Here is a 26,342-nt window from a genome sequence, read left to right on the forward strand (position 1 = left end):
AAGCTTTCCCTACAGTCATGTGTCCCACAAGATAAGGCAACACTGAGCTGGTTTGTAGCTTGGAAGGGAATGCTACTGCAGCCTTTTAATTTTTTCAAACCCTTGTAAGGGGAACCTGTAGAGGAAGGAAAAGGGAAAACACACTTCTGCAGAAATTTGATTTTTGTCAGCTTGCTGAGGAAGGAGATGGCTGGGGTAAGGCAGCTGTTAATAGAGGGATGTTGTGGGAAACAGGAGGACATTGAGAAGAGTAAAACACCCAGAAACTATAATTTGGTAAGTGCAGAAGTGAAGCCAGTAGAAGAAAAGTCAGAAGTGAAGGTGGAGTGACCCACTGCCACTGACTTAGTGAGTCAGATACTTTGTGTAAATATGATACTGACATCTGATTCCTCTTCACTCCTTATATGATATTTAGCCTAGAAAAAATGCTATTTTTTATATTTTGTGGGTCTTTTTGCTTTTGCTGGAGCCAGTGGAAACTACTGTGACATTCCATGCCTACCTTCTCCTTTCCTCTCCCTCTCCCCTCTCCCTCCCTGTTTTTCATCTGCGTATATGATGCACAATTGTGCAGATACAACCTCCATGGAGGTTTGGAAAGCTCTTCAAGGAACCTTTCTTGTTGGCTGATACAAATGAGCTCCCTGATGGACAATGCTCATGTTGTCGCTAAAAACCTTTGACACTGCTGTGAGAGCTAATTCTGTCCTTCCCTTGTGTTCTTGTGTCCCTGGATGTCCCACAAGAAAGAGGCATACTGGGAAGGATTGCCCAGTTGAGCTGTTTATAAAAGCTGCTTGTATCAGGAAGGTGTGCTTAATAGTTGTGAGGTGGAACCATAGCCCTGGAAATAATGCCTTTCAATATGTGTGCCATTGCCTACAGCCTGTGCAGGAGCCAGCATGCAAACAAACAGGACACTTGATCCCAGCTGGCTGATGTATGGTTTGTACAGCTGTAATCCATACAGCAGTGAATGGTTCCTATAAATGTCTTGGAAGTCAGAATCTACTTGTGGATTAGAAAGGTGCTGTGATCATCAAGCCTTGTCTGCAGCTGCAGAGGAGATAGGGTTTGTGCTGAAACAAGAGGGCTAACAGTGTTGATGTTCTCAACAGCTGATGTGTGCCAGGCTCTGTAGGTCTTGTGAGGTGTTTCTGGAGCTAGCCTTGGTTTGCATGTTGGTACTAGCATTCAAAAATATCTCTTCAGACAAAGGTCTCTTGAGCACTTGAATTTGTTTTGAAAGCTTCAGTTTGGAAAAGGGGTGGAGTGTGTGGAACAGGTGATGTGTCCATTGTGGAACTTTGGGTTTGAAGTACTTTGCTTTGTCTACATGCACAGTTGGAAGCTGTGAATAAAAAGATCAGTGCTCTCTTGCCGTTCATCCTTTCCTATACCTCTGGCTGTAAAATACTGAATGCAACCTTATAAAGAAGCAAAGGTGGAGGATGGTTATATGGGTATATGCTCTGTGATGCAACTAATTTTCCATGGTAGTTATATTTATTATTTTAACTAGTGTAAGATTAAAGCAAGCATAAATGGAAAGGAGTAGATATTTTGACTCACTTGAGGGCTTGATGGCCTTACTGGATAGGAGGCAGTGTGGAGTAGGTGGGTCAGCAACCTGATCATTCAGTGTCTCCATTCAGTTTATTTTGCTAGACTGATTTCCTTTGCTAAAATGGACCATGCCCAGAGTATTAATGGGCTCTGAAATACTTTATTTAGGAAGCTGCTGCAGGTTCTGCTGGACTGAGCTGAGCTGTGTCTGAGCAGGCAGTGAAGGCCACCCTGTGTCACTGAGCAGCTTAGGTTGTAAAAGAACCTCTGATCATGAACCATTAACCAAACACTGCGCAGCCACCACTAAACCATGCCCCTGTGTGCCACATCTTCACATATTTTAAATACCTCTGGGGATGGCAACCCAACTACTTCTTTGGGCAGCCTGTTCCAGTGCTTGACAAGCTTTTCTGTGAAAAAATATTTCCTAATATGCAGTCTAAACATTTCTGATGCAACTTGAGGCTGTTTCCTAACACTCTGAAGAGATTAAAGAACTAGAAATAGTTTTTGCTTGTTGTGGAAATGTGTTCTTTAGGATGGAATGGACTAGAAACCTTACCAAGCATTTTGAGAAGGAGCTAGTATACAAACTTGCATGCTCCTGACTCTCAGAACAGGATCTGTGCCCCACTGTATGATTGATGATTTGAGGTTTCCCATCTTGCTTAATAGAGTGTCCTTGGAGTTGGCTGAAGTTTTTATTGCCCTTGTGTATGGCAGAGAGGAGAGGAATGATGGAAAATCAGCATGGGACAGCATTGCAGTTGGGTAGCTTTTGTTGGGTAGCAGTTAATTTAAGAAAACAAGTTCAGAAGACTAATTAATCCTGGCTAAATGGCTTTGTTGGCAAGAAGGTCATAACTAATTACTAAGTTATGTTAATTATTAACCAATAAATCTAAATATCTTCTTTTGCTGAGCTTATGAGTTAAAATTACTACTTTGTGATATAAATTAATGCTTGCTCACCTGTAAGGAGACACTGTGATTTATCCCCCTGCCCCTGCAGTTAGTGTTTATTAATTGTGGGTCAAACTCAGTGAATCAAGTATAGCTGTCTTAAGACAGCTGCTGTGATAGCTGCTCTGGCATTAGGAGCTGTGTGGCTCTTGAAATGGTCTGTTGATTTGCCTTGGTGTGTGAGCTGGGTGGTGCTCTTACCTCCCCCGTAGGCTCTGGATTTGGCCAAGGTCTGGAGAGGGGGGGGAAGCCTGCTGGCACACAGGCTGTTCTGGAGTGCCACTATGCTAAAATTCATGATTGTAAGTGGCAAAAGTTCAGCCCTATAGGTTAATAATGGTGAAACCCTGGACCTTTGTGGCCCACTACACTATTCTAGGAAGTGGTTTGTTTGCTTGCCTGGTTTGAAGACCGCGGTTTATATTTTGTATCTTTCCTCTGTTTTTTAAACTGTGTTCACTTCTCTGAAGTCCTGTTTCTCTGCTGAGTTCCTCACAATGAAACAGAAACTTGACTTTAAGAGCTGCGTAAGAAAGTCTTTGTGAAGATTTCATCTCTTCCTTTTATTCTTTCTGGTTTTCTGAAGCTTATTTTAAGCACAATTCATCCGTATTTTAACTCTGCAGGATTTTGGTCCATTAACCCTATCCAACCATAATGGGGTTTTTGCTTTGCTTTTCTGATTAGCTGGAAGCTCAGGATTAGATAGATTTTTACATCTGCTAACTTCCTATTTCATATCTTGTGATTTGCAAGGCTTAACCTTTTCTGACTTGTTAATGGAACACAATCCACCTGCTTCTTTGCACTAATCCCTGAGAAATATGTAGCATGGCTTTGACTTGAAACCCTCCAGTTTGATTCCCCAGGGTAAAAAGATCAATTCTGGTCTGAACAAAATGCTTATCTACACTTTCTCTGCTCTTCCATAAGGCTACATCTCCAACCATCGCTATCTACCCTTTAACTGTCAAGAAAGTTTGGTGCCTTTATTACCTTGGCCTTCAGGGTAGGGTATGAGTGGATAGGGGTGTGTGAAATGGCATGGCTGCAGAGTAGAGTAGTCTAAAGGAGGGGAGGGCATATCCTGTGCTTCCTTGGTGCTTTGGATGCTGGCTTTGAACTATCAATGTTAATGGAGTGTGGAAGGTCCAGCCAAGGACTCTCAGCTTTAAAGTATTGGTGTGTCACTCCTCTGTTCTGCCCTCTTTTCAAAATTGACACTCCTTGTGGCAGTGTAGCCTGGTCAGACCAAAGACCAAAGCTGCCAGGACTAGGTGAGGGAATGCCAGAGGCATTGCAGGACCCTGTCTCCCCTGAGCTATGCCTGTAGCACTCGTGGCCCTGCCTGCTGCTGGGGATGTGCAGTGGGGCCTGGAAGGATGCGGCTCTCGTTCCAGGCAGTGTGGTGCCAGGCTGTGCTTTGTCCTGGGCGTGAGTGTGAATTGAAATGTTGGTGAGCTCTGTAGGTGAGGTTCCGCAGTGGATTTCTGGGGTGCCTCAGCTTTTTACCCTTCTGATTGGCTGTTTCAGGCCAACTCCTCTACTTCTCCTGTGTGTCCTGCATGTTTCTCCCAGTGATTGATGTCTGTAGCCTGGCTTGTGTTGCAAGCAAGCCCCAGCACGATGGTGATGTGAGTGAAATCTTCAGTGCAGCAGAGGCGGCTGGCAGTGGAGCAGGGACATCCTGCAGTGCTCCCCCAACACTGCAGTGAAGGAGGAGCTGGGACTCTCCAAACTCCAGCAGTGTTCTTGTAGACGGACAGACAAACTCCACAGTTTCTATTTTAGATATGAAGTGAAAAATACGGTGCAAGGTCATCAGAACAATTGTTCCTCTATCTTTTTATTCCCATAACAGCATTTTCTGTTACTGGTTGTTACTGTGCTCTGCTGCAAGACAAATGCTGTTACATGAAGATTTAAAAATGGTGTATAGGATGTTTGTAGAGAATGGGGAAGGCTGCAGTATCTGTGACAGCTGTAGATTTGGTTGTGGTGGGCTGAGGCATGGAGGCAATGTGCTATGGGCAAGAATAGTGGGAGATGTTTTTCCTTCCTTCCCCCCCCGTGTCAGCAACAGAGGTGTTTTGCTCACAATGGAGGTGATTATATTGCTTACCAGGAGCTTAGTATTGCTTGCTTTAGCAGTTCATCTTACTGAGGGATATCTGCAAGGCCCCTGAGCAAGCTATTTATGCAGATAGACTTCTTAGGTCAATACTTTTTTGGCAACGCATGTCTCACTTCTCAACTGGCCAGTCCCTTCTTGTGCTATACTCAGTGGTTTGTGTCCTGTCTATTGTTAAGGTCAGGCACAGAAATTTAGTGCCTTTAACTTCCCAAATCTTTTCCAAAAGATCCTCTCTTTCCTTCTTCCCTATTGTCTTACTCTTGCACCAGACACACTGCTTTGGTGCCCAGCACACAAGGTCACTTTTATGGCAGGGGACATAATCCATTAGGGCTTTGCACAAGTTTTCATGGTCAAACTTTCTGTTCAGCTTGAACAATCAATCTCAGGGTTCCTGGAGGGTGGAAAGTTAATTATTTATGGTACTAGCAAATGGTATCCCTCAACATAAAAGAGATGTGATTTCCCTCTGGATTGTTCTTTTGCTTTCTGTTTTTTTAGTTAACCTCAGTTCAGTCTGAGATTAGGGGATAAAACAGCTTTTTGGGACTACTTTTGCTGCTCTTTTAAATTTTTTTTTTAACTTTTCCAGCAAGGATAGCTCTTTGGTTATCTTTATGCATGTGGTGATGTAATCTCTCTCTGTTTTTGTGTTTCCTTTGTCTAGGTGTGTTGTTGTGCTGTTCAACCCTAGAAAAAATAAGCAACACCATATTCTAAACAGCTCCAGGTTAGTAAAGCTTTAAGCTGGACTTGCTTTCTGTGAGGTGAATTCAAGACTTTTATAGCTTGACTGAAGTGCAGGAGGAGCTGCTGTTGCTCCAGGCTAAATCCCCTTGGTTGGAGTTGCCTTGGGGACAGGCTGCCTGCAGCTTTGACTCCAGCTCCTTCTCACATGAGGTGCTATTGCTGACAAAGTACCACCTCGTAAACACTGGATCCCAAGAGGAACTGGTAATGGTCATGACATGGAGGGGATCTTACTACAGTTCCATGGTATCTGACTTTTTTTTTCTCCACCTAAAATGATGACCTCATTATTGAAGCCAGCAGTGTGACATGGTCCTGCACCTGGAATAAAGGTGCAGCAATGAGCCTCAACTTTTGGAGCTTTTCTGCTGCTGTAAGCTGCTGTTTGAGACTTGGGCAGCAGGGAATCCCCATGGTAAAGCAAAACCATTATGTCAGGTTATTATGGGTGACTTCAGCATTTTTTCAGTTCGTCCCAACCTACTCCCTAGTCATGATGTATTGAAATGAAATCACATGTTGGAAATGTTTCTCAGCGTTATTTTCTCTGTTTTAGGAAAACAATTACAGCACTTGCTTTCTCTCCAGATGGAAAATATTTGGTTACAGGAGAGGTAAGTGTGAGAGAAGAGAGGGTGCACCTTGTTCACCTTGAAGCAGGGCAGAGGGGCTTAGAAGAAACAGGCTGTTTTCACACAGAGGAGTTCCAGTGTTGCCTCATTGTTCAGTGGACCTGCTGGCTTATGGGTGGCACTGGGTGCTCCAGCTGGGAGTTTTTTAACATGTCAGCTTTGGGGATGGGTCTTCTGGAGTGTCATCTGTGGGCTGAAGGTAGAGTGAAAATAAGCAAGAGGACACACAGCATCATTCTACTCTAACATCAATGAAGAGTACTTGGATGGTCCAGAATATTGGCCTGAGCTTAGCACTGTCCCTTCAGGGTTTCAGGAAGTAACTGAAGCCAGAAACAGTGTTGCAGGAAAAAAGAAAAGTGCACCTGGAGTGGAGTTTTAGGAATAGTCACAGAAGATGCTGGTGCCTGTGGTTTGGCATTGTTTGTTTGGCTGGAAGCAACAATTGCTTTCTCTTTCCCAGCATGCCCAAAGGGGAGAATAAGGATGAGTACACTGTGTGTCTGTTCTGCATTAGAAGCTCAAGACACACGCTGTGTCATGAGCCTGAAATTGCTGGATGTTAAAAATTGACAGAAATGCTGACCTTCATATGGTTGAGCTTAGTTTGCTCTTGTGTGTGACTAATGGCAGTTTACCACTAGTCCCTGTGCCTCTGTAAGAGATGGGGAGGGAGCATGTGTGAGACAGGTCCTCTCCTGAGCCTCAGCCACAGGGAGGAGAAGTGTGTCACTGTTCTGTGCTGGAGCTGTCAAGGTGGAGACTGTTCTCTCCAGAGGTCCCCAGTGTGGTCACTGTGATGGCAGCTGTCATGTCCCCTGGTGGCTCCAATCCTGGGCCTGAATCCTAGATGGATCAGACCAAGGGTAGAAACAACAGTGGGGTTTTTTAGATGGAGGCTACCACGACAGAGAAAAAGTTAGCATTAACTTTCCATCACTAGATGTTGTGATTAGGGCTTTTATGTGAAAACGTGAGGTTTCATAGCTCATAGTATTCAGTTCTGATGATTCTGGTACCTTCTTTTGTTTTCCTTTTTTTTTAAATTTCTGGTGCTCGATGCTTTTCATTAGGAGTAAGAAAAATGGGAAAAAATGAAGTGGGAACTTTTCTTACTAACAAACTTTTCTGTTTGAAAATTTATTGGAGTAAATGGCAAATTAAAATTATTAAAAAAAAAAAAAAAAAGCTGTTCCAGTTATCCTGGAATTTGTAGGGCTTTTGTTGTTAGTCTTGTTGTTGTAGCGGGGTTTTTTGGGATTTTGTGGGGGTTTTTTGTTGTTTTTTTTTCCTTTTCCCCTTGTTGCAAAGCATGTCTCCTCTTGCCCTATTGTAAAACCATTTCTTTTTTTCAGTATCCTCCCTCGTGTCTGACATTTGAATTATTGCTCAGTGTAGCAGTGTCCCCTGCTGGTATCAGCAGTCGTGTCTTAGTTATCCCCTGTCCCACAGGGAAATGTTCTCTGAGTTCACTTTCTCAAGCTCCCTTGTAGCTGCATTATGCTAATTCTGCCTAATAACACCTTAGTTTTCTGTATGGTTGGCTTTTCAGGGAGGAGAGCATGGAGGTTAGTCCTTGGCTGCCATACATATTAAATGTCTTTTACGTATTTCAAATTCATAAGAAAACTCTTTTTTCCACTTTTTAATTATTATTTTGTATTTCTCCTCATGAAGATGTAGAGTCCATGGGGATCACACAGAGCTGCCTTTTGGTGAAAATTTCTTAAAAGATGAAATGCAAATTCAGTTTGTTAAGGTCCTGGGGTGTATGCTAAGTTACTGGGTATGTGCTTAGTTATAGCAGTTGTTCTGAAGAGCAGCTGATTCAGCTCATTGTAATATCTTGCCAGCCACCTTGAGACCTGAGCTCTGCGCTGCAGGAGGGAGAACTGTACCAACTGCAGTTAAATCTGACCATGGCATTTTTCCAGGCCACCAGCAGTTGCTTAGCAGAGCTTTTGAACAAGGCAATTAAAACATCCACAATTTTAAACTTTTAAAGCTTCGACTTCTACTTGTGATGAGAGTTGCCTCTCCCACACAATCAAATTACTACCTTAAAACCAATCAAAAAGGTACCATTCTGCCATGTTGCCATGGATATGTTATCTTACAAGCTGCTGTTTTGACAGACTTCAATGTGGAATCATGAGCAGTTACTTGAGCAAGATTTGCCCATCAAGCACATTTTTTGGCCAGCATTTCAGCTCATCTCGTGTGCCTTGTTTTAATTTGGTTTAATAACAAACAATTAAACAAAAGAATAGATTTGTCTGGCAGAAAGTGCTGAATTGGCATTTCTGTTTCTCTGGAGAGCCAACATTAAAGCAGAGGCTCTGTTCCTGCCATGTCTTTTTCTCTGACATTACCCTGCCTGCACTCTTTCGGGTGGAATGTGTCTGTGCGTTACCTTGTGACAGAAATGGTGCTGCTGGCTTCTCAGAGGCTTCCCTCAGGTGGTGTGTGAGAGTTCCCACAACAGCCATGTCATGGTTTTGTATGGCATGACTTGGTTTGATATCTCAGATGTCTGTGTTGTGTTAGGAGCAGAGGATGGGAGGGCTTTTCATTCACTGGGTCTAGGGATAACAATCTATTATAATCCTGTTCACAAGCAGGCTGTAAATTCCCATTACAAACACCAGGGATGTGCATCAAAAGTATTGCTCTAGTCCCTGGCTAGAACAGGGACTAGCATTTTGTGAGTAGCATAAGAAAAGGTTTAAAGCAGGGGAGGTGGTATTAATTTGCACAGCTGTTGAAATGCATATTGTCCTTAGGTTGTTGGTCTCAACCTGGGCTTTAAAGAATCAGAGGAACTGCTAAACCTATTGTGAGTGCACCATGTAGGCATCTTTTTCCAAGTTCCTGCACATTTACATGCTTGAATGTGTCAGAACTGATTTTGGGGCTACCCCTCCTGTTCTGTGTCTGTTCCTGTCCCTTCCAGAGCGGACACATGCCAGCAGTTCGGGTGTGGGACGTGGCTGAGCGAACCCAGGTGGCAGAGCTCCAGGAGCACAAGTATGGTGTGGCCTGTGTGGCCTTCTCCCCCAGCTCCAAGTACATTGTGTCTGTGGGGTACCAGCATGACATGATTGTCAACGTGTGGTCATGGAAGGTAAGTTTTCTAGGAGGTCAGGTGGACCACGCGGTGCTGCTAAATCAGAAAGAGCTTCTGGTCTGACTGTAAACTACTTCAGTTCCATCTTGCTTTCTGTTTTTTAAAATTCTGTAGTTATTGTTTGGATTTTTACATTCATACACACAGACAAATTTGGACAAGAGAGAAAGCTATGGTCCCTTAGGGAAGGTCTAAGTCATTTCCATGAAGGGATATTCTTTATGCTTGGGAATGTGTTACATTTTTCTGTCCAGCCAGAAAAGCCTGGACTTAGAAACCTTGCCAAACCATTGTGTTTTTTAGAGGCTTATTAAAAACTAATTTATGAGGTTAAGGAAGGAAGCTCTCATCAGCCAGAGATTTCCTTTGTAGTGTAGCGGATACTCTTGGCTTGTTTCGATTTTTTTATGTCAGAGTTTGTGATACTCTGGTCCCATCCCTGATGGGTGAGAAGGGGAATATAGGGAATTCATAATGGGTGAAAGCTGAGGAAAGTTGCTCTGCCTGTCACTGGATTGAGGCAAGTCTTGGTAGAAACAAAGCCTGTGTCTTATCCTCTAGTGAACATTTAAACATTTGTTTTTTGTAGATAAGAAAACAAACATTTATTTTTAGGGTAGGAATCCTTTGTATTAATAGATGCTCCTGCTAACTCTTCAAGTGCTGTAACCCTCTCTAAAAGAGATACGATTTAAGAAAAAAAAATCAATGCATCTATTAAATCTTGCAGGATCACAGTATCATAGAATGGTTTGGGTTGGAAGGGACCCTAAAAATTGCCTAGTTCCAATTCCCCTGCCATTGGCAGGATTACCTCCCACTAGACCAAGTGGAAACCCCATCACAGCCCTGTCCAATCTGGCCTTGAACATTTCTGGGGATGAGGCATCCTCAACTTCTCTGGGCAGTCTGCTCCAGTGCCTCACCATCTTCACAGTAAAGAATTTCTTCCCAATAGATAATATAGATCTACCTTCTTTCAGTTTAAAACCATTACTGCTTGTCCTATCACTACAGTTCCTGATGAAAAGTCCTTCCCATGTTTTCTGTAGGTCTTCTTTAGGTACTCAGAGCCTCCTCTTCTCTTGTAGCTTCTAAGCCCACACTCATTTAGTATGTTACTCTCTTCATCACATTTACTGTAATTTAATCTTAATCACATGTGCTGTAATTTAAGATCTCACTGTTATCTTCTGTGTGAGCTGAAGTTTGTCATTGCTATTTTTTCATATAGCTAAATACTGTGTGTAGTGAGAGAACCTAAATCACAGAATCACAGAATCACAGAATTTTCAAGACTGGAAGAGACCTATAAGATCATCTAGTCCAGCCGATGTTCTAACTGTTCAGCTAGATCATGGCAGCAAGTGCCACATCCAGTCTTTTTTTAAATTCTTCAAGGGATGATGCCTCTACCACCTCACTGGGTAAATGATTCCAGTTTCTGACCACTCTTTCTGTGAAGTATTTCCTTCTTACTTCTAACTTACATCTAGCTTGACGCAACTTGAGACTGTGTCCTCTTGTTCTATCCGTTGTCGCCCGGAGAAAGAGGCCGACCCCCAGCTCACTACAGCCACCCTTCAGGAAGTTGTAGAGAGTGATGAGGTCACCCCTTAGTCTCCTTTTCTCCAGGCTGAACAACCCCAGCTCCCTCAGTCGCTCTTCATATGGCTTGTGTTCGAAGCCCCTTATTAGTTTCGTTGCTCTCCTCTGGACACGCTCAAGTAACTCAACGTCCCTCTTAAAGTGAGGGGCCCAGAACTGGATACAGTACTCCAAGTGAGGCCTCACCAGTGCTGAGTACAGGGGAAGAATGACCTCTCTGTTCCTGCTGGCCATACCATTTCTGATACTGGCCAGGATGGCATTGGCCCTCTTGGCTACCTGGGCACATTGCTGGCTCATATTCAATCGACTGTCAACCAGCACCCCCAGGTCCCTTTCTACCTGGGCACTATCCAGCCACTCCATCCCCAGCTTGTATCGGTACAGGGGATTATTATGGCCGAAGTGCAATACTCGGCACTTGGACTTATTGAAGTTCATCCCATTTGATTCTGTCCATTTGTCCAGCCGTTCCAAGTCTCTCTGGAGAGCCCTACACCCCTCTAGTTGATCTACACTCATACCCAATTTGGTATCATCAGCGAAACTACTAATAAAAGACTCTAAGCCCTCATCCATATCGTCAATAAAAATATTGAACAAAACTGGTCCCAACACAGAACCCCGAGGGACACCACTTGTGACTGGTCGCCAGCTAGATGTGACACCATTCACCAGTGTTACAAATTGAGTGCTCATTCTTTGGATTATTTCTAGTTATACAAATGAAAGTAGTGACTTGGACAGGGTCACAATGCATGGCATGTGTGAAACAGTACAAGTAGTTTTGCTTTCCCTTGCTTATCCAGGTTTTTCTGTTCACTGTATAATTGTGGACATGAGAACTTCTGAGGTAAGAACTGTCTGACTCTTCCCTGCTGAGGAACACACTTTAAGCTTATGCTCCAGACTGGGATGGGAGCTCTAGCTGGCCTTTACTTTGCAGGCTGGGCACCAAAACTAGATATACTTTACCTGACCAAAGTCAATAAAGACTGAGGATACAGGTCTCCTGAAGTGTTTTCCTTCACTTTTAACCACAACCCTTCTATCCTCTGTGCTGCTGCTTTTATTTCCCCATTTTTCCTGACTGGTAGACCTAGTCATTTGACTGTGATGGGAAAGAAAATCCATGTTGTCTGTAGGATTCCCTTGCTTCCCTAAATAAAGGCCACAGCAATGATCCAGTTACTGAGCTCTGCAAGGGTCCTTTTCTCTGTCCATTTTCTTGAAAGAAGTTATGATAATTGCTGCCTTTCCTTCATTCTGGGTTGGGGGATCCCCCATGGTGATGGTGCAGCAGGCTAGATTCCCCTTGTGCTGGTTTCTTCAGTTCTGCCAGCAGTTTCTTCAGTTCTCCCCACAGTCCAGTGGGGCCCTTGGAGTGATGTGGTTTGTGTGCTAGGGCATTGTGCCTGGAAGACTGGGAGCAGCTGAATCCCTGAAAAGAAGGGTAAAGGAAACACAGCAAGAATGAAAAGGGGTGCACTGTTGTCAGCTGTGTGCTGCATGTTTGCAAATCCACAACAGACAAAGCAGAAAACTTGTTTATTCTCACTTCTAACTGGAGAAAGGCAGGGAGAGGAAAACTGAGCAATGGTGCTGTGTGATGTTGCTGCCTGACCATTCTGCCTGAGCAGTGTCCATCCTGTTTTCTGTCCCTGTGTCTTTTTCCTCCTTTCCCAAACTTTGCCATTTTGGGGTGCACATTTGAGGTGTAATAGATTTTGCTTTTTCACTTCCAGTACAGGGATGGTCTTTGTGTATTTTGAGTCTCTTGATAAAGTACAATGTGTTTCAAGAGAAAGAAGAATTTATGGAAGAACAAGTACAGCTTTCTCTGTGAAAAATACCATTTCCTCATCTTGAGTGCAATGGCCTCATTGCTGCCTGGGGGCTGGGGGAGTTCTTCCTTGTGCTGACCTACATCTGCATTTGCTGTTTAGGAAGGGAAATGGGTTTGCTCTGAGCTCCTGGTGATTGTGAAACCCACATGTTTGTCATGGCTCACATACCAAGCTTCTGCAGGCACTAGTGCCTGCTGATTTGTTCTTGATCATAGTTAATGTGGAATGTGAATATAAATTTGAATTTTTAATATAAATGTGAATTAAAATAAATATGAATATAATAATATTCATTTAATATAAATGTGAATTATACTATCTGCCAAATCAATTTTCCTAGCTAATGCTGAAGAGGTTGTATATGGAAGTGAATGGGGAATAGTTTTGGTTTCATCTTTTCCCTGCTGCACTGCTTGTACTGGATATGTGCCTGTAATTGAAATTAGTTTCCTTTGTTCTGAGCAAAGAAATTAAGCAATGTAAACAATTGTGTTTCCAGAAAAACATCGTAGTGGCAGCCAACAAAGTCTCAAGTAAGGTGACAGCAGTGTCATTCTCGGAGGACTGCAGTTACTTTGTCACTGCTGGAAATCGACATATCAAGTTCTGGTACCTGGATGACAGCAAAACCTCCAAGGTGAGAGAAAGTGCATCAAGGCCAACCTGTAAATAGGCATTTCTGTCTTAAAGCAGGGTGGATTTTGCCCCAGTGAGCTGTGGGAAGTGGGAAATTTTTTATTTTTCTGGGATGCAAGGATAGCCTTCCACGCCTGGCTCTGAAGTGTCATGGACTGATAGCACCAAAAGCTTGTCTTGCACTGATGTAGGCATGTCACTCCTGGAGTTGCATAGCAGCATGCTTGTTCTTTAGTAGTCACATATACTGAAGAACAAATAAGCTAGGAAAGAGCTGCAGTAATTTAACTCCTTGGAGCACAGAGGTGGGGAGAGCTCTTTGACATTGGTATGAGCATCTCAAAAGGTTGTGAGTGTAATTTTGAAGCATCAGCCAAAGTGTTTAACAGTTTTAGCTGTTGTGTTATTCTCTGGGAGGCAGAATCCACCTACAGTGATTTTTCTGTGTGCTCATGAACAGTTGTAAACATGAGCAGCAAGTAAAACCTCTCCTTGTACGCTATTTACAGTTCTTTCTTTGAATCACTTCAGCACTCAGGGGTTGATGGTCTAAAAAATCACTGTCTGCCTGAAGTACCTTGCTGTATTTGTAGCAAACTGTTTTCTGTTGGTAGGTCAATGCCACTGTCCCCTTGCTTGGTCGCTCGGGATTGCTTGGAGAACTGAGGAACAACTTCTTTGCGGACGTGGCTTGTGGAAGGGGCAAAAAAGCTGACAGCACTTTCTGTATCACATCCTCAGGCCTGCTCTGTGAATTCAATGAAAAAAGGCTGCTAGACAAGTGGGTGGAGCTGAGGGTGAGTTTTATATCCTCCTATTCTGCTCAAGCAGAGCAGGAAAAACAAATAATAAGGGCACTCAGAGGTACAAGCTGACCACAAGCAGTGAAAATAATTGTGCTTCTGCAACCCTGTGATTTACTCTGGAAGGCTGGGCAAGAATAGTGTTATTTCTTGTCAAAGGGATTTTACTGATTGTTGAGCCTCTTTCATTCTCACACCCCAGCATTACAGGGACTGCTCTACTGGCAAAGCAATGTCCTTATGGCAACTCCTGTATGGTCCCTCCTGGCTTGGCTGGGGCAAGTAGGAATTTTAGAAGGATTCTGGTTTCTATCCACTCTGCAATGTCTTACTTGGCTTGTGCATCTCAAATGCAGGTTCCCAAGGTGCTAGTTGATTTGTCTATTCTAAACCACCAGGCCTGCCCATAGTTAAGAATTTGATCACAATGTTTTCCTTTCAATTGAATGTAACGTGCCCACCTGCAAGGATCCTGTGTATTAAAATCAAGGGAAAAAGTCTGTCCACGCTTTCACTCAAGTGAAATGCCTCTTCTTTTCTTTCCTTTCCTTTCCTCTCTAAAATCTGCCTTTCACTCTCGCTCAGAATACAGACAGCTTCACAGTAAGTTGAAAAACCTTTTTGCATTGAACTCATCCCCTTTTCACCACACTCCATTTTGTGCCATTTTCTGCCATTTGTACAGATCCCAAAGGGAGGGGAAGAAAATTCATTTTTTTCTGTTTCTTATCCCCTCCTGACAGGTAATGTGTTGGTGTGCTAGTACAGGGTGAGGTGCTGCTTGCCTGCCAGTGTTGTTGAATGTCACAGAAATAAAAGCAGTGTTCAGAGTAGGACTCAGCTGGAGCAAATATGTAGCTCTGCTGGCCTCCCATCATAGTGGGTGGCAGAGAAACTGGGCTTTTTTCTAACTGTTTGGGATCTACAGTGGACCTTGGCTGGAAAGTTCTTCAGAGAGGAAAAATTGATTTTTAGGCTTTTCCTTTAGGGCCTATTTACTCCCAGGGCTCGACTTCACCGCAGCTCTTCTGACCATGACTCCTTTGTCTGTCAATTCGCTCTTCTCCCTGACGTCTGTCTGGTGACCTTTGACATGAGAGCACATTTCTCATTTGCTATCTCTTGTGCTGTGTCCTCCTCAGACCACTGTGGCAAACTGCATCTCTGTGAATCATGACTACATCTTCTGTGGCTGTGCTGACGGCACCGTGCGGATTTTTAACCCTCTGAACCTTCACTTTGTCACTACTCTGCCAAAGCCACACTTCCTGGGAACTGACATCGCAAGTGTGACTGAGGCCAGGTACTGTGGAGAAGGATGCAAGGGAGCAAGGGAAGCTAGTGGGGGTTAGAACTGTTCCCCAGTCCTTTGCCATCTGGAGCATGCTCTTTTTATGGATTAAAGTTGGCAGTCTGTTGCAGATCTCTCTGAGCTGTTGCAGGCTTGCCCTGTCTGACTGGACTACAGTTGGATGGCAAGAAGAGACTTTTGCCATGGGACTTTGGGGCTTCTTTTGGGACTTTTGTTGTTCAAGAGACAGGTCTTCCTGGCTAACTACTCTGTCTACCTATAGATGCCTTTGTTCATCTCAACAGTGCCCCGTGGAGAATCTGAGCTCTCCTGTTTGAGCATTGCCCCAGCTCCTGGAGAGCACAAGTTAACCAGGCTGTTGTTCTCTCTTTGTGCAGCCGTCTTTTCTCTGGTGTGGCTGATGCGAAGTATCCAGACACCATTGCCTTGACCTTTGACCCCACCAACCAGTGGCTTTCCTGTGTATACAATGACCACAGCCTGTATGTGTGGGATGTCAAAGATCCGAAGAAAGTGGGCAAGGTGTACTCTGCTTTGTATCACTCTTCCTGTGTGTGGAACATTGAGGTATGTTGTCTGCAGACACAGGTGTTGGATTGGGAGTTGCAGCTGAGAAAGTCATCAGATGAGCTGCCAAATTTGAATGCAAATGCTGACTGTAGAGGGAATTGACTCAGATTTTCACCTGTGGTTAGTGCATTTGCTGCTGGGCCTGGGAACAGTTCTTTGGCTGCACTGCAATGGCTGACCAAATGTGTGGTGCTACTGGGAAAAAAAAAATCTCACCATTAAAAGGTGAGAGGTGGGAGAGGGAGGAAAATTAAACAAACCTGAATACAGAGCATCCTTTTAGAAAACGCACAAGTGTTTATTGTTGACCTCAAAAAAACTGCTTGAGATCTGTGTTGAGTAATTGCTTCTAAGTCAAAAACATGGAGTAGTGATAAAATAGTGAACTCTGGTCCTTCTTAACATATTTATCTGAACATGTGTAAATAGCCTCTCAAGTGTCTGTCATCTTGCAGTCTGTCTAGTTGGTTTTCCCTCAGAGGGAAGGAAAGGAAGTATAGGAAACAATGGAGTTGTTAATATGTTGAAATATGTCTAACAATGTTTAGGAGAGGAGAAAGTGGAAAGAAAATGGGAAGAAGTTGAGAACTCTGTTTTTATTTATTAATTGCATCTCACCCTTTTCTTCTGAATTATAAACTGACAGTAGTAGATGAAAGTTGCAAACAACAGTGCAAGGTGGTTATTGCATGATCATTGTTTGGGATTTGAGGTGCTCTCTTTGAACTATTAGAAACAAAAGATACTGGTTTGTTGCATGCCTCTTAAGAGGTTTTCTGTGATGAGGGAAGCTCAGGGAACATTTGTTTGAAGTCAGTATGAAGCTCTGGTCTGCAAATAGGTTTTTGTCAGAACTGTCTGGCTTTCACCTTTAGAAAACAGAGAGGGCACCCCTTTTGTCTCATTTTGTTTTGAAACTTGCTACCAGTGCCTAGGGTGCCAGATGCCAGGCAATATTATTCAGGGGTTGATTTTACTTGCCCTTAGATGTATCCAGAGGTGAAGGACAACAATCAGCCCTGCCTCCCCCCTGGTTCCTTCATCACCTGCTCCTCTGACAACACCATTCGTCTGTGGAACACTGAAAGCTCCAACATCCACGGCACAGCCCTGCATCGCAACATCCTCAGCAATGTAAGATCCTAGGTTTGGATCACCTCCTTGTCCTTGGGGTTGCTCTTCTTCACACACAGATACCCAAGTTAAGGCCTAAATTTTTTTGTATCTCCAAGTCAACCTAGGTTTCTGTAAACTGAACACAAATCTGGTTAAATGTATGAAACTAAAGAAACACAAAAGGAGTACTGGGCAGAAGGACAGGTTGTCTGAAATGGTCCTGGGGATTATTGCTGTTTTCATAAACCACCCAAAGATTCATCAAGCTTAGTCTTTTCCATAAGGGCCATATGTTCCAGGAGAGCTGGTTCTCTTTCTCTGCATCTCTGTGATGTGTAACCACTTATAAGATTTGTCTGGAAAAAGTGAATTAAATGAAGCAGAGGTTTGGAAAATTGAGTGTAAAACTTTGCACTCACTTCATCTATATAAGAGGGAGGCTAATCATACAGAGCAGTGACATGAGCTTATGTTCTCATCTGAGTTGGAAGATCTCTGGACACAGCAGCTCTGACCTCAGGAATCAGGTGGAAAAAATTGCTTTTTCTGTCAGTACTCAGACTGCTGACTTAGATAATCACTAGAAGTTTTTCCTACTCCTGCTGTGTGCCCTAATATCTTGTAATCACTAATCCCAGAGTTTATCAGTAGCAAAGGAGATGCTGCTAATTTCTAGCTTGAATCTTTTGAAAGGGGTGATTGTGAGACAACTGTGAAACTTTCATCCTACAATCTGTAGGGGCTTAGTGCTTGCTCCTAACTAAAAGGTGCTGCCAATTACAGCATTGTTGCCAATAAAATGTTTATGTTGGCTAGGAGCTCAATTTCTAAGGCAGATGCTTTGCTTTAATATTTTGTAACTAATAAATATTTCTGGGTGTATTGTGTCCCCAGGACTTGATGAAAATCATCTATGTAGATGACAACACTCAGGTACTTCTGGACACTGATTACAACGCAGCAGGAAGTGCAGACAAAGCTGATGCACAAGTGCTGGATACAAAGGTGGGGATACGCACTGTCTGTGTGAGTCCCAGCGGGGAGCACCTGGCCTCAGGGGACAGGATAGGCACTCTCAGGTAATCCCATAAAGCTTCTAATGCAGATTGCAGACTGGTCAGGCATGAGAAAATAACCAGGTCTTGCTAATTTTATTAAACATACTGAAATGAGCCATGTTATATCCTAGAATATATGAGTTGCAGTCTCTGAAGGAAATGCTGAAGGTGGAAGCCCATGACTCAGAGATCCTATGTCTGGAATACTCCAAACCTGACACAGGTAAATGCAATTGAGCTGCTTCCCCTTTGCCTATGAATGTAATGTTGAGCAAGTCAGAATGTCCAACCATGATATGTTAGAATTGTCATGCTGAACTACTCATGGATTTCAAATGAGGCTTCAGGTATTGGGCTAGTAGAGCCAGGCTTTGAAAAAGTCTTCTTTCTCTTACTCTTTATTGGAATATTGTATGTTGAGATTGCAGCTTGTTCTGTTTATTATTGTAATGCAAAATTCAGGTGTATTGCTTTGTGTCCATATATGCAGTTAGCTGAAGTATAATTTTTTGTCTCCAAGAAGACTTGGGAAGCTGTTTTAAAAATGACTTTTAAAGTCATGATCTTGCAGTCTTTTTCAATTTCTAACAGGTTTAAAGCTCTTAGCTTCAGCCAGTCGGGATAGATTGATTCATGTCTTGGATGCTGGGAAGGACTATAGCCTGCAGCAAACCCTGGATGAACATTCTTCTTCCATCACTGCAGTGAAATTTGCAGGTAGCATATCAAGGCCTCCCACCAAAGCTGGATTTGAGCACTGCTATTTTCCCCTTATGGCTGTAATTTTATCTGCTTTTATCTACTGGACTAGGTCGATTTGAAGCTGCAGCTGTGTTGGTTTTGGTCATCTTTTTTAGCTGCAGTCTTAACAGAAGGTGATACTTGCCTTCTTTTCTGGTTTTGCTTTAATTTCCTCTCCTTCCTCCCTCCTAAGAGAACCTTTCCTCATAATTTCTTTGGAAAACTGTTTTCTGTAATGATTTATTCCCACTTACTAATTTCAGAGAGAACTAATTTAGGAGAACTCTGAACAGTCATTGTTCAAAAAAAAATCACACAAAACACACACAAAAAATAAGTTTTGGGTAAAGTACATTTGTGATTGTAAGCCACTGTAAGCCACTGCATTCCTGGTAATGGAGCACATTTTATCCCCAGACTCACTTGCTGCCAATGGTCAGATACCAGTCAGAACAGCAAGAGCTGGCTGCTCTGCCAGGGAAAGGCAGTAGCCATGGGGGACAGGAAAGCAGGCAAAGGTAGTGGCCTTTTCCACTGGCTGTGGGAAAGTACCACAGGACATGAACAGGAACAGATCAAGTCTAGATACAGCCAGTAGTCCAGGTCACCAGGTGAATCCATAGTGATAAGACCATGGATTCAAGCAATTCAAGTTCTTGATCAGTCTGGAGTGGTCAGGGTCAAGCTATAGTTCAGTGCCTGCCAGGCAAGTCCATAATAGCAGGGCAAGATGGAGTTCAGATCAGGAAGGTGAGTCCATGGATTGGGTCAGGCTTTGGTGCATGTCCAGGCACAACTGTGGCTGCAGTGCTGCTGCAGTGTAGCTCAGTTGGGGCTCAAGGATGAGAACTCAGCTTGAAAACCACTGCCAGGTGAAGGGACTCACTGAAGCAGGGGCTCCCCAAAGCAACTGTGTGGCTTTTTCAAGTTTTTTTTTCTGGAGGATCTCCAAGTTCAGCAGCAGTTTCTCTGACAGATCTGTCTTATCAGTGAGCTGGCCTTGAATGCAGCCAGCTGAACTCCCACGAGATGAGGGAAGTGGGCTCAAGGCCTGGCAGCTAAGGCCTGTATGCTGGTCTATGAGCCAAGTGCTGGCATGCTCTAAGTGGGTGTAGTTCAAAGACTTGTGTGGTGTTGGATGCATTGTCATTACTTGGAGTTTTATTAGGTGTTGCTTTGCTGAAGGAGCTGCTTCGTTATGGAAGAGTCCTAAGGGAAGAAGGGAAGCCTGACCTTGCAGTAAGAAAGGGCAGCAAGAAAGATGTGTCCAGCTCTAAGGTCTGAAGAGTGCCTACTACCTGTTTTCAGCTTCTACTGAGTGTCAGTGTGCCATGTTGCCAGAGTGCTGTGGCACACAGAGATATGAGCATGTTGGTGAGGGAGAAGACAGAATTACATCCTAATCTGTTCTGAAAAGCCTCTGTGTTGGAGCCTCATGCTCTCTGAGCATGAAAGACAAATGCTATTCCTGAGAAGGGGTTTCTGTTTTGCTGCTTGGGGAAGAGTCAGTCTTAGCTAATCAGGACCAGAATAAATGAGCACTGGTACAAATTCAAACATTTCCTGCACCTTGTATATGTGTTTATCTTTTGTCTCCTGCCTCTTTATTCCAGCTAACGATGGGAAAGTGCGGATGATAAGCTGTGGGGCAGACAAGAGCATCTATTTCCGCACTGCGCAGAAGGTAACCTTATCACAGCTTTTTGTACACTTCTAATTTATAACCTCTCCACAAAGGAGTTACTTCAAAGAATGATATCAGAGTTTCTGTATGAGCTTGTTGCTCTTTCAGCCTCAGTGCCTCTCACTAACTCGATGGAAGAGATTGCATTCAGACAAATAGTTCTGTGTAGCATGCAGCTACTCCCAGCCTGACCTCTCACAGCAGAAATAGAGACCTGTTAGGATATCTGCTTTTCCTTCACTGCCAATGCTATTGTGAAAACTGGTGAAAGAGAATGGGCTCAAGGGAAGTGTTCCTTGTACCTCCAGTCCCAGCTGCTCCCAGCAGCTCCCTGGGAAGGATTGTTTTGTGCTGCCTGTGTGAGAAGACTCACCTGTATTTACTTGCTTTTAATAATGTATTAACGACTTGATTTTGACACAGTTGTTACCCATATGTTTAGACAGGAGAAGGGGTCCAGTTTACCCGAACACATCACATTGTTAGGAAGACCACACTTTATGACATGGATGTGGACCCCAGCTGGAAATATGCAGCTATTGGATGCCAGGATCGGAACATCAGGTTAGTTTCCTTCTCAACTTGAAAATATTTTTCCAGTCATAAATGAAGCAACCCCATATCCATCATTATTCCTCTAAGTTCTTTGTTACAGCATTTTCAGACAGATCTGAGGCACTGTGAGGCTGAACTCTGCCTTTCCTCTCACTGATAAAGAGCTTTGTATGTGTGCAATTCCCATGGGACTTGTGGCTTCTCACTGGGTTGCTCTGCAGAGCAAAGGCTTTCTACTGGGGGAGCAAGTGTGCCTTCCTTGGCACATCATTGAACTGTGGGGCAAAAACTTCTGCACTGTGGTAATTTTTGGTTTTGAAGGTACTTAGTGAACAGCTGTGGGATCCTGTGGAATACCTGGGACTGTGGGAGCCTAAAACAGAAATAGATGTGACTGTCATTGAACAAGTGGAGCCCATTCTCTATTTCTATCCATTTCTCCAATCTGTCTGCTTGAAAGCAAAGGAGTCTCTCTGTGGTTGTGTGTCTCCTCGTATTGTAGCTGTGTGACATGTTAAGAGTTTTGGTCATAACTAAATATCACTACTGGGTGTAATTTGGTTTTGTATTCTAGCATAAAGTGTCTTGCTCTCTTAATCCTTTGCTCTAGTATGAAGGAGCCCAGGTATTTTTACAGCAGTGAGGACTGATTGTTTATTGGCTTGAGAATAAGCCTCGATTTTAATTCAGATAATCTGCCTTTGCATTACTTTTGGGGTTATTTCTTGAACCATTTAAATGACTGGTGATAATATTTCATGGAGATAATTTCTCCACTTCCTGTGGTTTGGCCTCATTTCCTGTATTTTATATGGAATGAGGAACAGGGAGAGAAAAGAATCCTGGTGACAGCAGCCCCAGAGTAGTACCTGGGGACAATGAGCCATGCTATCTTATGTCATCCCCTCAGGGTTTTCAACATAAGCAGTGGGAAGCAGAAGAAGCTTTACAAGGGATCCCAAGGTGAAGATGGCACCCTTATCAAAGTAAGCTGTTTTCTTTTCTTTCCTTTTTCAATTTTCAGCTTTTCTGAATGCAGCTCAGGGACAAGAAAATGAAATACAAGTCAGAGTACAGTAATTTCTTTTTTCTTTTTATTTCTTTTTTTTTCTTGCTCCATACTTTGTCCTTTACCCTGCTGCTGCTTCCTCCTACTTCCACCCTTAAGGGCTGGTAATATATTTGGGTTTCATCAGGTTAAAACAGGAAGAGAGTCAATGAATGCTGAAGTTGATTTTTGATTTTTCTCTCTGTCCTGTTTCTGAAGTGAGTCACAGGACTGTGCTGTAAAAACAAGTAGAACTGCACCAATATCTGTCAGGAGATGATTTAATCCATTTAATTTAATCCTTTGCTTTCTGCTCCAGAGAGCTCATTCTGGTTTTCTTGACTGGTTTTGTTAGGATTTTTAAAGTGGAAATACCTGTTGATCAGTGTTTGTGAAGTGGATTTCAGAGGACAAATACAAGGGAAACTGTTTGAGTTGATAAAATAAAATAGTATTGGGCCTGAAAAGCCTGAGTCTTAGAGTTCTGGACAAGCATGGTACTGCTTAGGGAGAGTCTGTTCAAGTTTTCCTACTGCTGAGTGCGTCCACGCCTTGGGCCAGGGTAGCACACCTGCTTCTGCCACTATTCTAGGCTTACCTTGGTAAATCAGGTGTGTTTGAGATTCACAGTGGAATGGAAGAACTGCATTCTTGTCTATAAAGGGGGAAAGCCAGCTGACAAAATCAAAATATCTCTAAAGTTGCCAAACAAGCTTCTTCATTATATTTTTTTTCACTGATAATTTTCTACTGCTGCACAGGTCAGCAGTAGTATTATTAGGGACTGGAAGGAATGTCCTATGAGGAGCAGCTGAGGATTTAGGGCTTATCTAGTTTGGAGAGGAAGAGGCTGAAGGGTGACTGCATTGTTCTCTACAGATTTCTGAGGAGAGGACACACAGGGGGAGGTGCTGAGTGCTTCTCCCTGGGATCTGGTGACAGGATGTGTGGGAATGGTTCAAAGCTGCACCAGGGACATTAGGAAGCATTTCTTTACTGAGCGTATGGTCAAACACTGGAACAGGAGTCCTGGAGAGGTGGTCAATACTCCAAGCCTGACAGTGTTGAAGATGCATTTGATCAGTGCATTTAATAACAAACTTTAAACATGTGGCCTTTATGGAGGAGACTAAGCTTGATGAATCTCTGGTCAACTCTGAATGGGTCAGGCAGGAGTAGATGATATTTGTAGCTCCCTTCTAGGTGAAACTATTGATAGGTGTAAATAACTGGGTAAAAAGGGAAGAAGGAAACAAAGTTTTGTTCAGTGTCAGCTCTTCTGTTTTACAGAGAAAGATCTTTCTCTTTGCCTATTACAATTCCCACAAATTTTTGTAAGCCAGAGCAAAGAAAATGAAAAACTGATGCTACACTTTAAACTGCTGATAAGCTTAGGTGCTTGATTAGATTTTTCTCAGACAAAAAACCATGAAATGTTCTGGGAGCTGAATTTTTTGTTCTTAATGTCATTTATGGTTTTTTTGTGGGTTTTTCTTTTAATGTGTATCTCAAGTGGGGAATCTCAATTACTTTTACTGTTGCTTTGCTCATTTTTAAGACAATTATGTAACCAAGGGATTATGGTTGTCTCTGGAATTTAAACTTTCTTGGCATGTTATTCTGAGATCATAGTACACATTGCAATTTAATGAGCAGACCTCAAACAGTGACACTGGAAGCAAACATCAACAAAATAAACATAACAAACCAAAAGAGCCTTAACAAGAGCCATAACAAACCAAAAGAATTACCATTATTTAAATACCATGTCTCCTTTGAAAAAAGTGTTTATCCTCTCAATTCCTTAAAATTCTCTAAATTGGTGACAGTAACTGTATTTGCTGTGTAGTGCTGCTTTAGATCTGGTGAGGCATTTGCAGGGGATTTTATACTTGATCCAAGACAAAGCAACAAATAGTGCACATGAAGAAACAAACAACAAACAAAATAGCTGAAAAATGGAAATTGCAAATACTGGAGATGTGACAGCATCATTATCAAAGACAGTTTCTTGGCAGCGTTGAGTTCTTTTTTGCTTTCACTCCCGAAGACTCGAATCCTTTAATATTTCCCTTAACTCTGTCATCTCTGATGCTTTTTCTTTTTTTATGGTGTGTGTGTTTTGGGGTGGGAGTTTCTTGTTGTTTTGTTTTGATCTTAACATAGAAGAAAGTAAGACCCCAATGGTTAAAAAAAAGTAGGAGAGAAGTAGAAATCTGTCCATTGGTGGCAATACCTTCGCAGTCATGAAGGCATTTAATTTAAGTGCCTTCAGTCTCTGATTAGGTTGAAGATAGTCTTAAAAGTCTGGTCAGGTCGAAGATTTGTCCTGGGATACTGGATAGGCTGGTACCCAACTGGACTCCTGTGGGGGCTACTTGCATTTTAGTCTGACTGTCTTGGGTACTCTGAACTATTTTAATGTAGTTTGAAGTTAGTTTCTCACCAGATCTTTGCATTCCTCTGGTCTCCTAAACCAGGTGCAAACAGATCCTTCTGGTCTTTATATTGCAACCAGTTGTTCTGACAAGAACCTCTCCATCTTTGATTTCTATTCTGGCGAGTGTGTTGCAACCATGTATGGACACTCAGGTAAGGCTTATAAATGTCTGGAAGTATTTTTTTCTGCTGATGACTGTATAGTGGGGTCTGATACTAGTCTGATACTAGCTTTCTGAAGATTTCTCCCCACGAAAAGTTTACCTAATGGGTATTTTTGAATAGATTGTAGTTGGATGAAGTTGTAATATTTTATTGCAAGTTCAATATTTGCATTTTGCACACAAGCGCACACACACACACATTCCCACTTGTCAAGTCATGTATTTATCTACACAGTTTTTCTAATAGCCTATAAAGTAGTCTGTGGGTTTTTTTCGGTGTATATTTAGTTCTATTATGATATGTCCTCAGCTCCTACCATGCAGGAGCTGTTCTATTATAGGGAAACAGAGAATTCAGTCTTCATGGATGTTTTGCCATGGAGTACCTCTTCCATGTCAAGCCTAGATTCTTGGTTAAATGGTTATGGTAATTGGGACATATTAATCTGTGAAGTGTGAATTGCTGAGTGCAGACAGGCTATTTGGCTAATTATCTCTTCTGTCCATTTGAATAATTCAGGGAAGATTGGCTTTTTGTGCTTTATTTCTCACAGAGATTGTAACTGGGATGAAATTCAGTAATGACTGCAAACATCTGATCTCTGTTTCTGGTGACAGGTAAGAGGTTTTGCTTGTTCGTGGTACTGGCTTATGCCATATCATACTAAATGTAACGTGTCCTTAGGAAAGGTAGATTTTTTTTTTTGTTTTTCAGAGGTGTTTTATGAATTCCAAATAAATCTCAGAGCTTTCTGAATCCTGAATGTGTGGTGTTGGCAAAACTCACAGAGCTTATGCTATCATTTCATGGAATGGGACCCATGTGAAGTATTTCCCTTTTCTGGGAGTAAATACTGTGCTGGAAAGGAGACAGACATGTGACCTGTTTCCTGACCAGCCTTCAGGCCTGTAGTAAGAGGCATCTTGGGCTATTTTTGCTAGTAGTGCCAAAAGTTTTTCTTGCAATACTCCTGTTGGTTAGGTTTCACCAGGTGTAAGAGTCTGTTTAGCAGCAAAAGGGACAGTCCTGTCCTCACTTTTTGGTCCTGTCCTCACTTTTTGGTCCTTTTCCCACTCCCCTGAGTCAGCAGTGGTGCAGCTGACCCCTTATTCAGCTAAATCAGATCACTACATCAGTACTCCCCTTAGATGAGTTTTCTGCACATTTAGTGAGCTAAATCAGTTCACTAAAAGCTTAAGTAGTCACCAGACTGAGCCCAAGGGAAAAGGGAGAATACGTGCCTATGATGATGATTGTACAGGTGAGTGGAGCTACTGTTTCTAGAATCAGTGAATGCTTAAATCATCTGAACTGAATAAAATTTTTCCTTTGAGAAAGATGGCTCCTGGAATGCTATTGCAAGTTCAGAGGAACCCAGATTCTCTCTTTCTTTTTTATCAAATTAATAAATCACAATTGAATTGAAAGAGTGTTTTAGAGGGTGAGTGGTTGAAGAACATACAATATATCACCTTATATTTCATCACTTGGTTGTTTCTGTCTTTCAGTAATAAATAATTTCGTTTTCCTCTTTCATGTGTTTGAATAGATTAGGGACAAAAGTTGTAAGAGAGAGAGTCCT

The 26,342-nt window shown here is 42.7% G+C and overlaps 1 protein-coding gene across 1 annotated transcript in view; it reads left to right on the forward strand.

Annotated features, from left to right (window-relative positions):
- MAPKBP1 (mitogen-activated protein kinase binding protein 1) overlaps positions 1-26,342 on the forward strand; it is a 101,461-nt gene that overhangs the window by 47,604 nt on the left and 27,515 nt on the right. The window contains exons 4-19 of the mRNA XM_058806574.1: positions 5,337-5,399; positions 5,976-6,033; positions 9,005-9,175; positions 13,133-13,270; positions 13,884-14,066; positions 15,215-15,375; positions 15,762-15,951; positions 16,942-17,088; positions 17,965-18,149; positions 18,260-18,351; positions 18,720-18,845; positions 20,483-20,553; positions 20,996-21,117; positions 22,019-22,094; positions 24,637-24,748; positions 25,314-25,377. Coding sequence (XP_058662557.1) covers positions 5,337-5,399; positions 5,976-6,033; positions 9,005-9,175; positions 13,133-13,270; positions 13,884-14,066; positions 15,215-15,375; positions 15,762-15,951; positions 16,942-17,088; positions 17,965-18,149; positions 18,260-18,351; positions 18,720-18,845; positions 20,483-20,553; positions 20,996-21,117; positions 22,019-22,094; positions 24,637-24,748; positions 25,314-25,377 — 1,959 coding nt within the window. The remainder of the gene's footprint in view (positions 1-5,336; positions 5,400-5,975; positions 6,034-9,004; positions 9,176-13,132; positions 13,271-13,883; positions 14,067-15,214; positions 15,376-15,761; positions 15,952-16,941; positions 17,089-17,964; positions 18,150-18,259; positions 18,352-18,719; positions 18,846-20,482; positions 20,554-20,995; positions 21,118-22,018; positions 22,095-24,636; positions 24,749-25,313; positions 25,378-26,342) is intronic.

This window comes from Ammospiza caudacuta, chromosome 6, assembly GCF_027887145.1.
Source record: "Ammospiza caudacuta isolate bAmmCau1 chromosome 6, bAmmCau1.pri, whole genome shotgun sequence".
Taxonomy (NCBI): domain Eukaryota; kingdom Metazoa; phylum Chordata; class Aves; order Passeriformes; family Passerellidae; genus Ammospiza; species Ammospiza caudacuta.